Source organism: Dipodomys merriami, unplaced genomic scaffold (assembly GCF_024711535.1).
Source record: "Dipodomys merriami isolate MVZ:Mamm:240054 unplaced genomic scaffold, mDipMer1.0.p SCAF_2, whole genome shotgun sequence".
Lineage (NCBI taxonomy): Eukaryota > Metazoa > Chordata > Mammalia > Rodentia > Heteromyidae > Dipodomys > Dipodomys merriami.
In genome coordinates this window covers 68608596-68620684 of record NW_027203381.1, presented here as the reverse complement: position 1 = coordinate 68620684, position 12089 = coordinate 68608596, and the positions used below count along the sequence as shown (strand labels likewise).

Below are 12089 nucleotides of genomic sequence, written 5' to 3'. Positions count from 1 at the left end.
AGCAATTTTTAAATATTATTTATCAATGTTCTTTTTCATGTTCCCCAATATCTTATTTTTTTCCTCTTCTTCCTTCTTTATATGGTGCTAGACACTGAAACAAGGCTTTGTGCTTGCTTGATGAACCACTCCATCACTGAATCACACCTAAACTTTTCTGTGATATCCAACTTTTCTCTTGAGGTAAAACTCAAGAGAGGTAGAATTATCTGAGAAAAATAAATGTATTGGAGATTAATGTTTTTCAAATTTGTTGTTATTCTTTTACTTAAGCAGCACAGGTAGGAGACTGTACTTGCTAAACAGGTGCTTTTACTACTTGAACTAGTAACTCATAATGTTCTTTAAAGTACTTTTAAGGCTAATGGTGTAAGAAGAGAGTAGAAATGAAAAATGGGGATTATTAATCATGTATTAAAATATGTACATAAGTAAATAATATAAAAGGAAATTAAAGCATTTAGAAGGTAGAACAAATGTCAAAAGATACAGTAAATCAAGGTAAAATATCGTTTGGATTACCAAAAACTATGATTTTAACTTCACCTTTTCCATTACCAAAAACTACTATTGTAAATGAACAATGGATAAAATAATTTGTTACCCACAAATTCTAGTATAATTCATCAATCATAATGAACACCTGTTAACACCCTATCCAACTAAAGACCACATACAAAACTTGTAACTCATATTCACTAATGTATTTTCCCCTAACCCTGTTTTCTTGGGATCAAGAGTTAACCACTATTAAAAGGCAATCATCATTTAACATTCTATGTTTATTATGTGCTTGACTATATTCCCATTTTTGTTGGTTTGGATTTACTGTATGTATATAAATGACTTAAACAATAGAATAGTTTGTTTCAGAGCTTTATAAAAAAAAGTATTTCTGGGCACTGGTGGCTCATGTTTGTAATCCTAGCTACTCAGGAGGCTGATTTCAGAGGATTGAAGTTCAAAGCCAGCCCAGGCAGAAGTCTGTAGGACTCTTATCGCCAATTAACTACTCAGAAAAAGCAGGAAGTGGCACTATGGCCCAAGTGGTAGATTGCTAGCCTTATGCACAGAGTGGTTCAGGGACAGAGCCCTGGCCCCGAGTTCAAGCACCAGGGCCAGCAAAGAAAAAAGTATCATATGTAGTCTTCTGTAGCATCCCCCCCAACCTGTGTGTGTGCGTGCACCTGCATGTGTGTGCGCACATGTGTCCTAGAGCTTAAACTCAGGGCCTAAACTCTTGAGCTAGCTTGCTTACTCTTTCTTCTCTTTTTCTTTTCTTTCCTTCCCTTCCTCCCTTTCTCCCTTCTTCCCTCCCAGATGTTGCTAGGCACCAGTGGCTAAAATCTGAGGATCATAGTTCAAAGCCAGCCCGGGCAGGATAGTCTGTGATACTCTTAGCTAAGATAAACCACGAGAAAACTGAAGTGGAGCTGTGGCTCAAGTATAAAGTGCTAGCCTTGAGCTGAAGAGCTGAGGGACAGTGCCCAGGCCCAGAGTTCAATCCCCATAACCCGGAGCGGGGGTTGGGGGGTGGGGTGGGGGGGGGTGAGGGGAAGAAGACCTGAAAGCAAGAAACACAAAACTTCAAAGAAAGATGAAATGACATTTTATCTATGAAATAAGAGATGAGAAAAAAGAAACAACTGTAAGAAGGAGTGCTTATAAAAAAATAAAATAGGACTCCTTCCTTCTTTATCCTGAAGGTACTACAAAGTTTTCAGATATGCTAGACTTAAAAAATAAACAACAACAAAAATACCAACTAATCATACAGACAAAACAAAGTACCCACTTTCTGGAGTATGTAACCTCGCAAAATAAGTCAACTGAGAAAGAAGAGGAAGTGATATCTAGGAAATAGATTCTGACCATGTAGAGAGCAAAGAGAATAGGATAAGAAAAAAGTGAAGTCCCATCTGGAGATATTCAGAATGTCTAACAGCAGCTAGTCTAGCGTGGGACACTAAAAATTAAAATCAACTCCTTCCCCCAAAGTCTTCTCACCCCCACAAACCAGTAACAATAACCCCCAACAGCTGGTAAGACTATGTATGTGTGTGAACACATGTTTCACAATGTGAAATATTAGAGAAGGTACTGGAAGCATTTGGGTAAGTTAAGCAAATGAAAATATGAGACAATTATCAAGTCCAAGAAAAATGAAGGCATGCAGAAGGAAGTAGCTTAGTAAGATGACACTTGACAGAAATGATTGTTACATGAATCTAAAGACTATTAATGTTATTACTAGTAACTGGGCTATATTTGAGTGAAAAGAAGCAGAATAAAGGTGGTATGGGACATAATAGTAAATTTGTCATAGTAGTAAATTTGTCATAGTAGTAAATCCATAATATTCAAAGTAGAAAATACAAGTATATGTGTATTATTTAGAAACTGGAGATAGAGACAAGGGAATATTCTAGAAAATGCAGAAAGTGGGGGTTTGTGGGAAGGGACAGTTATTTTTCATTATAAGCCTTTTAATAAATATTCCTTAAGATAAGAGTATTATATGCCAATAAAAAACTGACACAAGTAAAGATGATTCACTAAATTTACCTAAAATAAATATAATTCAGTTTTTAATTAAATTATTATTATTATCACTCAGTTGTAGAGCATGAGTTCAGGACCTGGGCACTGTCCCTGAGCACTTACACTCAAGGCTAGTGTTCTACTACTTTGAGCCACAGCTCTACTTCCAGTTTTCTAGAGGTCTATTGGAGATAAGAGTTTCACAGATTTCCTGCCTGGGCTGGCATTGAGCCTCCTTGGTGCTCAGATCTCAGCTTCCTGATTTGTAGGACTGCAGGTGTAAGCCACCAGTGCCTTGCTTAGTTTTTTTTTTAATACCTAAATATTACTAAATCATAAAAAGGCAATACTTACTAATTATGCTAAAATGAGAAAATACAGATAAGCAAAAATAAGAGATGCTGAGTAACTTCAGAACAGTAGTGTTCTTAAGGTAAATATTTTAAAAATTGGAGGGAGAGAAAAATCTGACATTTAGGATTCTTATCTCATTAGGATGGTAGAAGGATTAAGTAAGAAGGAACAGGCCAGAAGGCAGTAAAAACAAAAAACAAAAACAAAAAACAAAACCCTTTTTGTAAAAAGATTTATTTTTTTGGTTGGTCATGGGGCTTAAACTCAGGGCCTGGGCACTGCCCCTGAGCTCTTTTGCTCAAGGATACTGCTCTAATACTTTGAGCCACAGCTCCCACTCCTGTTTTTCTTCCCCCCCCCCCTTTTTTTAGTGGTTAATTGGAGATAAGAGTCTCTTTTCTGCTTAGGCTGGCTTTGAACTGTGATCCTCAGATCTCAGCTTCCTGAATAGCTAGGATTACAGGCATGATCCACTGGTGCCTGGCTAACCCTTTTATTATATATCAGAATAAAATCTTTTGAGGGCAGAGCTGTATAATATGCATTCAGGTATAGTGTACATGCTTGCATGTATAGATATATGAACACACAAGCATTTATATAGAGTAAATGCTTATTTATGTAACATATGTCATCATTTGCCAAATATGAATAAAACATTTAGGAAGGTCTGAAGAAATGAGAGACTTACTAATGAATAAGATGACTTACAGTGCAACTAACATTAGAATGATAGCATAATATCGTCCTCAGTAAAAAAACAGCATAAGGAATGTAGGTGGGTGCTGGGAATGTGCCTTAGTGGTAGAGTACTTGCCTAGCATGCATGAAGCCCTGGGCTTGGCTCCTCAGTACCATATAAACAGAAAAAAAAGCCAGAAGTAGCACTATGGCTCAAGTGGTACAGCGCTAGCCTTGAGCAACAGAAGCTCAGGGACAGTGCTCAGGCCTTGAGTTCAAGCCCAAGGACTGGCAAAAAAAAAAAAAAGAGTGTAAGTGGGATTTCTGTTTAAGTCTTATTAGTCAATGCAATGGAAAAATGTTTAGATACTAGTATATATTTAATATTGCATCTTTACTGGCACATTAATCATACATGATCTAGAAAAATATTTGTTTTCTCAAAGTGTTTGAAAGCTGCATGTATGACTGCGGTTATTCACATTTTAAGCTATACCTTTCTTATGCTCTCTTGGCTACTATGGAAACTGGTCATAGGTAATTAAATGTTACTCAAATGGAGACTATCCTGTTGCAAAAGGATACAGATAAATTGAAAAGTTGATGTTATCACATATGCTATTATGTGTCAATTAAATTACTACTAAAGCAACAATCAAAAAAATTTCTAGCCCATTTTTATTTTGTCTTTATTATATCATTATTATTTAAGGGGTTATAAAACGTCCATTAAAATTGTAGTATTTTAACTCTTAAAAGATATACTGTCAGGAAATTAACCATTAAAAAAATCACAGATTTATATTTTTCTATAGCAAAACTAAGCAAGCCATTGTGAAAATTTAGGCACAATTTGCATGCACAAATAAATAAAGATTGGCCATAATTAGAAGTAAAAAAATTTACCTGACATAGAGGGATCGCTTCTGGCTGGTTCGAAGAGAACCCGAACCTGAACTAATGCTACTGTTCATCATCTGTTCCCGCAAGTCATGTATTTTAGCTTCAAAACGACTGTACTCTGATGGAAGAGAAAGGAATAAATTCAAATATTATAGTCCCAAAATGGTTACTTGTAGATAAAAACTATAAAGTGTCTAAAATTTCAAAATAATTTGTCCAATATGAACCTTTAAAAAATGTCTTAACAAACTGCTAAGTAAGGTTTTAAAGATAGATTATTTTAATTACTGTACATCAATACCTGAAGCATTTCCCAAAATTTTCAAATGACATATTTATATGCACTTTGTTTTTTCTGGTCGTGGGGCCTAAACTCTGGGCCTGGGCGCTGTCCCTCAGCTCTTCAGCTCAAGGCTAGCACTCTAGCACTTGAGCCACAGTACCACTTCCGGCTTTTTCTACTTATGTGGTGCTGAGGAATTGAACCCAGGGCCTCATGCATGCAAGGCAAGCACTCTACCACTGAGCCACCTTCCCAGCCCAATATGTACAACTTTTCTCTATAATAAATTCATTTACACACAATTAAGTGATATCAAATCTGTTTTTCTTATAAACCTTGCCTTTTAGCACATAACAATTACAAGTCTGTATAATTTAAGAAGACAATAACAATAGTATGAGTTTGCTCAGGTACTCTTCTGTCATTCTCCGCAAGTTTTGTAGATGCTATACTAACCAAAGCAACAATTTGTTAATAAACTGAGAAACATTTCAAAACTCACACCAATATCTAATAAGATAGTTATTGTCCTTTAAAGTAAATAAAAACAGTACATTAATTAATTAGTAAATTGGGCAGTATGTAACAGATTACAGAATATCCACTATGGTTCAGTAATAATCAATCAATGAAAAATTATCTTCACTATGTATTGGTACAATTAAGATATAGCTATGCTTATACATAAATGTAAGTCTATAAGATTATATAAGATTAAGGGAGATATGGATATGAGGATAAAGTGTATCATAGTTTAAAACTGGATCTTCTAATTAAAAACCAGTACTATTAGGCTTTTAAGTTTACATTTGTATCTGCTTTATTGAATATGAAGAATCTTGTTATGAGCAAAATGGAACTGTAGTATTGCATAATGATTTGTTTTATACAAGAATTCATTCACAACAATGAATAACAAAATCAGTGCTGCTACCATCCTCTCATGACTTAAAACTGTTAATTATTTCACTTAGTGTTTTATCCTTAGAGTATAGTCCTCAAGGGATACATGTCACTCAAAATAGGTTTTCCTTGAGTGTTAATGCTAAGTGAATATATATTCAGGTTCATTTGTTTTTATTTCCAACTTCAACTTTTAGGTTGTTTTTTAGTTTTTGTAAAATAGTTCAAAAGTTAAATATATAAAACAAAGTGCAAAGGCTGGGGATGTAGCTTAAGTAGTAGACTGCGAGAGAGAGAGAGGGAGAGAGGGAGAGAGAGAGAGAGAGAGAGAGAGAGAGAGAGAGAGAGAGAGAGAGAGAGAGAAAGAGAGAAAGAGAGAAAGAGAAAGAGAGAAAGAGAAAGAGAGAAAGAGAGAGAGAGAACACAACTTCCATCCTTTCTCATCCTATTTAGTCTTGGTTGTTTTTAAACATTTTAAAAACAAAAACAAAGCCAACAATAAAATAACAAACCAAAACAGAAAATTCAAACTACAACAAACTCTCATAAACATAGAACATGACCAATGGGAAAGAGATACAAGTTCAATTATTTTCACTTTCTCTTTCTCCTTTAAAATACTGCTCTATGTAAATGTCCTGTTCAGGTCAATAAAATATCAATATATTATTATATGGACTCTTATATAGCATTTTAGAAGAATTGTAGCTGAAAGTCAAGTGATGAGGATGGGGTGAAATTAGGTATGCAGATAAAGCCTAGATTTCCTAGGAAACCAGATACAGAGAAAAACAAATCTGAGGGGCTTGGAAGGTGGCTCAGTGGTAGAGCGCTTGCCTTGCATGCATGAGGCCCTGGGTTCGATTCCTCAGCACCACATAAGCAAAAAGAAACAAGCCGGAAGTGGCGCTGTGGCTCAAGTGGTAGAGCGCTAGCCTTGAGCTGAAGAGCTGAGGGACAGCGCCCAGGCCCAGAGTTCAGGCCCCACGACCAGACCTCCTACTCCCCCCAGCAAAAAAAAAAAAAAAAAAAAGAAAACAAATTTGAGAATAATACAATTCAGTGTTGGTATGGAAGTTATTGTTCACAAAGTAGGAAAAATATGTGCTTTGCAGAAAAATCTTCAAGCATCTTTCCTCTCTAATGTAACTGTAAGTCAGCAAATGCCCCTTCATGGGCCTAAGCCCCATCCTCAATGGCAGTTCCAGTAGGGCAGGTGAGGCTCCTCCCACCTTCTGTCTCTGGTTAAACACCACCAGCCCCCAGCTGTATAAAAGGGGCTTCCAAGGGGCAGATGGCACCATTTTCTCCCTTTCCTCATGAGAACTTGGCCTTGTCTACTCTGCTGGCAATAAATCTTTTCCTCTAACCTTGTCTGCATGGTCTGCTGGGTTACTTTCTGCTTGGGTTACATTTTCCTTTCAGTAATCACTAGTTTCAGGAGCTTTTTCTTTTTCTTTTTTTGAGTTAATAGGAAATGACCTTTTTGTACATGCTTTCTTTCTTTGCTCTCCTCCTACCAGCTCAACAGATAATTGTAGCCAACACTGAATCACTCAGTAAGTCTTAGCAGTTTGCTTTGCTGAATCTGCCTAGCAGCTGAGGGTCCTTTGACAGGTGAGACCAGTAAGATATAAACACCTTTCTCTCTTTGAAAGATGATATTGAGCCGGGCACTGGTGGCTCACGCCTGTAATCCTAGCTACTCAGGAGGCTGAGATCTGAGGATCGAGGTTCAAAGCCAGCCCAGGCAGGAGAGACCGTGAGACTCTTATCTCCAATAAACCACCAGAAAACTGGAAGTGGCGCTGTAGCTCAAGTGGTAGAGCGCTTGCCTTGAGCTGAAGAGCTGAGGGACAGCGCCCAGACCCAGAGTTAGTTCAAGCCCCATGACCGACAAAAAAAAAAAAAAGAAAGATGATATTGATTTATGATCACTGGCCTAAAAATCAATTTATTTCTGATTTTCTTCAATAAATTCACTATTTTTCCATTATATAATTTTGCAATAATACAAGTAATCAAAATATGTTCACAAAAGCAAAATTAAAAAAAAATCTTTCTTTGGTAGAAAAAAAGCAATTGTACTATAATATTTCTTGGACCAAGAATTGAGAGGTAAAGTTTGAAGGTTGCCACAGTATTCTTGAGGAACACTGAGACAAAATATTTGAGACAGGACATTCCATGAAGAATGGAATCTATGGTTAAAGAGTAAATTCAAGAACTTGAGCTGCATCAAGAATACTTTAAACTGCAGTATTTAAGATACAGGTAAAGTCATCTTGGAGTTTTCCTTATGTGTCTAAGTACAGTAATTCCCAGGAAATGAGCATACCATAAATACTCTGAGGAGTCTGATGGTTCTCAAGAAGGTGAAAAGACCACTCAAAAACATCATCCTAAGTTTCTTTCTTTCTTTTTTTTTAAATCAGTCATGGGGCCTGAACTCTGGGCCTGGGTACTGTCCCTCAGCTCTTCAGCTCAAGGCAAGTGCTCTTGAGCCACAGCGCCACTTCCCATCCTAAGTTTCTTATTTCCCATCTATTCTCTTAAAATTCATTTTGCTTTTCCTAAAGCAAAATTAAGTTCATTATAGAAACTGTCCCTTGCTTTCTCTATTAGTTTTTTTAACTGTATTGAAGAATTAACTATTCTGTGTTTGTGAGGGGGGGACGGGGAAGGGAGGGAGGGAGAGAGGGAGGGAAAGGGAGAGATTAGGGATTGAATTTAAGACCTCGAATCATTACCCTAGTCCTTTTGGTTTATGTTTGTTTTTAGACAGGTCTCTTGCTTTTTTTTTGTCGGTTGTGGGGCTTGAACTCTAGGCTTGGGCGCTGTCCTTGCACTCTTCAGCTCAAGGCGAGTGCTCTACCACTTGAGCTATAGCGCCACTTCGTCTTTTTTTTCTAGTGGTTTATTGGAGATAAGAGTCTCACGGACTTTCCTGCCAGGGCTGGCATGAGCCAACGGCGCCCGGCAGGTCTCTTGCTTTTCTTGGTGCTTATCTAGGACAAAAATCCTTCAACTTCATCTCCTTAAGTAACTCGAGTAACAGAAGTGTGCCATTATCAGTAACTATCAGTGATAAGTATATCAAGTGCATATTAAGTACGTGTTAGGTTTAGTTAAAAGCCACTAGGTACCAGTGGCTCATACCTGTAATCCTAGCTACTCAGGAAGCTACACAGGAAAGTCCATGAGAATCTTATCTCAAATTAACCATTCAGAAAACTTGAAGTGGTGCTGTGGCTCAAGTGGTAGGTAGAATGCTCTCCTTGAGCTGAAGAGCTCAGGGCTAGTGCCAAGGCCCAGATTGACCAAAAAATAAAAACAAAAACAAAAACAAAAAGCCTCAAAATAACAACAACAAAAACAGCCACTAAGCCGGATACTGGTGTCTCACATCTATAAACCTAACTATGAAGGAGGCTGAGACTAGAGGCATGGCGTGCAAGGGGTACAGTGCCAGCTGAGCAAGCAAGCTGAGCATGCTCAAGACCTTGAGTTCAAACTTGGGTACTGCAAAACAAACAAATGAAAAAATGGAAAAAATTCCACCACCACCACCACCAGCAAAAAAACACGAAACAAAGTCACTAATGTTAATCAAATTGAGACCTTTAATAAAGAACTTGATTTTCTGCTTTGGTCTCAAAAGATTCTTGAATAGCTAGAAAGATCTAAATGCTAGCCATTCTAAATATCTTATTCTCTTCCTTTAAAAGTATCCCTTAGTTATTTATGTTTCATATAGATGTAACTATTTTGGCTGATTTTTTTTGGGGGGGGGGGTCCGGTCGTGGGGCCTGAACTCTGGGCCTGGGTGCTGTCCCTCAGCTCTTCAGCTCAAGGCTAGCACTCTCTACCACTTGAGCCACAGCGCTACTTCTGGCTTTTTTCTTTTTGCTTATGTGGTGCTGAGGAATCGAACCCAGGGCCTCAGGCATGCAAGGCAAGCGGCTCTACCACTGAGCCACCTTCCCAGACCATAGACATAACTATTTTGACACTGCTAATTTCTTCTAATCTTTATGTTTTATTTATTTTTGTTTTATTTTTTCCAGTCCTGGAGGTTGAACTTAGGGCCTGGGTGCTGATCCTGAGATTTGTGCTTGAGCTGCATCTTCACTTCCATCTTTTTTTGGTGGTTAATTGGAGATAAGTCTCATAGATTTTCCTGACCAAGCCGTCTTAGAACTGCTTCATTCCTCAGATCTCGGCTTCCTGAGTAGCTAATCTTACAGGTAGCTAGGAATTACATTTTTTATGGCACAAAACATAGCCCTTCATCTTTGGGAAGTAAATTTTCTGTCATATTCTAAGCTCTGATACAATGAGCATTAGTAATGACACCTATGTCTATTTCCCCCCTCTTTCTACCAGACCTCAGCTGCTTAAGGTGTCTTTGCCACTATTCTGTCCAAGTAATTTATCTGTGTTTTTAGTCTTATTTAACATGGGGTTTGGGTAGAAGTGTGCATTTTGTTCTCCTGTTGCTTTTGTGAATTTTCTGGTGAAGTCCAGAGTAGAAATTGACAACCTCTTACTGTTTCTAAAAAGTCTATACTCTTTATAAACATATAAAAGGACTGCCTACAATATTAAAGAAATGGTGATTTGACGTTTGTATAATGTACTGACAGGGTGGGACTGTGTTGGCCAGAGGTGAAAGTGTGTGTTCACACTGGACAATTTGTTTCTCACACACACAAAAAGTAATGAGCTGGCACTCAATTTCCTATGTTAAAAGTAATTTGTTCAGCAACTGAGCCTGAAAGATGGATGTTTACTAGACTGACAGACTACATTATAAAATGTCAAGCAATACCCAACATACCATTCTGATTACGTAAAAAAATTAGATTTTGTTACAAAAATAAGTTCTACTCCATAAAACAATGATCCTTAATTTAGCCCCTTTAATCACATCATTTTTTTCCTTCTTCATCATGTTATTTATGAACATTAACAAGTATATTATGTATCCTTTTTGGTGCTTAAACTTTGTAAATCCCACTGAGGTTTTATTGGTAAAGTAGTAATGTGAAGCACAACAGAGTTTTATATATGTTTCCTATGGCATCACCTCATATTTTCCATTACCACTTCCTTCCCCTAGGACTCTGGTAAAGTCATGGAAACACATTGTATTACATTGTTCAGATTTCAAACTTCTACTCTTCAAATTGTAACAATAGGTATTAGAAATATTTGAAATTTGGTATTAATAATCTAATTTAGAGGTCAAAAAAAATTTGGGTGACCTAATTTTATTTGGCTTTATTACTATTTTTACTTAGGATTTTTTTTTTTTTTTTTTTTTTTTTTGTCGGTCGTGGGGCTTGAACTCTGGGCCTGAGCGCTGTCCCTCAGCTCTTCAGCTCAAAGCGAGCACTCTACCACTTGAGCTACAGTGCCACTTCCGGTTTTGTGGTAGTTTATTGGAGATAGGAGTCTCACAGTCTCTCCTGCCCAGGCTGGCTTTGAACCGCGATCCTCAGATCTCAGCCTCCTGAGTAGCTAGGATTACAGGCGTGAGCCACCAGTGCCCGGCTTTTACTTAGGATTTTTATTAATATTGCAGCTCAACAAGCTAGTAAAAGGGTCATTAAAAGAGGTCAGATTAAAAAAAACCCTTGAGAAATGATCCAAATTTTTGATAAAAAATTTCTACATGCTACTAAAAACACTTTTGTCCTGGAAAAATCAATTGGGTGCAGATACAATTAAACATTATTAAGAGGAAGAATAGGGAAAGCAACTGGAATAAGCAACAATCACAGAGAGCAAGAACTTTATTACCTTCAGGTCGATACTGTGCAACAATTGTGACAGCTTGGCCAGCATTTTTCAGTGCAGCTGCTGCCTGCTCATGACTGGCAGCTCTGAGGTCAACACTGTTCACCTGTAAACAAAACCCAATCTTAATCTGAGAGGCAATGATCACTTTGATTAGAATTTACAATGGTCTCTCACTTGTAGGCACAGATTAGCTGCAGTAACTTTTCTACTAAAATATATTATACAGTGAAACAAGAGTATTGTCTATTTAAAGCAGTTTCATGCACTAAAGATAATGTACTGATTTAAACAGAGTAAATATAAAATCTATCAGGAGACATTTTTTTGAATAAAAGAATCTTCCCTAGGTAAAATAACTACTGAGGTGACCAATCCCATTCCAGATGAATAAGCAACTTAATATTTATTTCTGAAAAGTTCCTTAGTACGTATTGTAAGGTTCACCATTTTAAGTGATTGCACATTTTCCACTAAGACAAACCTATCACATTTATAGAGCCATTATACTTTAATGTAATTAACTTTTAATATTTAATTTTTAAAAATAAAGAGCCAGTAATAGAATACAGTTGTCTTTAGGACATTTTGGGGGAGTATGGGGGGCCTCACACTTGCTAGG

General features: G+C 37.2%; 1 protein-coding gene across 24 annotated transcripts in view; it reads right to left on the bottom strand.

The window, feature by feature from the left end:
* Nucleotides 1–12089, bottom strand: part of Dlg1 (discs large MAGUK scaffold protein 1) — a 209356-nt gene that overhangs the window by 46002 nt on the left and 151265 nt on the right. For all 24 annotated transcript variants that reach the window (XM_070029891.1, XM_070029892.1, XM_070029890.1 and 21 more), the window contains 2 exons: nt 11471–11573; nt 4483–4597 (listed from right to left, as the gene is read on the bottom strand). In XM_070029891.1, coding sequence (XP_069885992.1) covers nt 4483–4597; nt 11471–11573 — 218 coding nt within the window. The remainder of the gene's footprint in view (nt 1–4482; nt 4598–11470; nt 11574–12089) is intronic.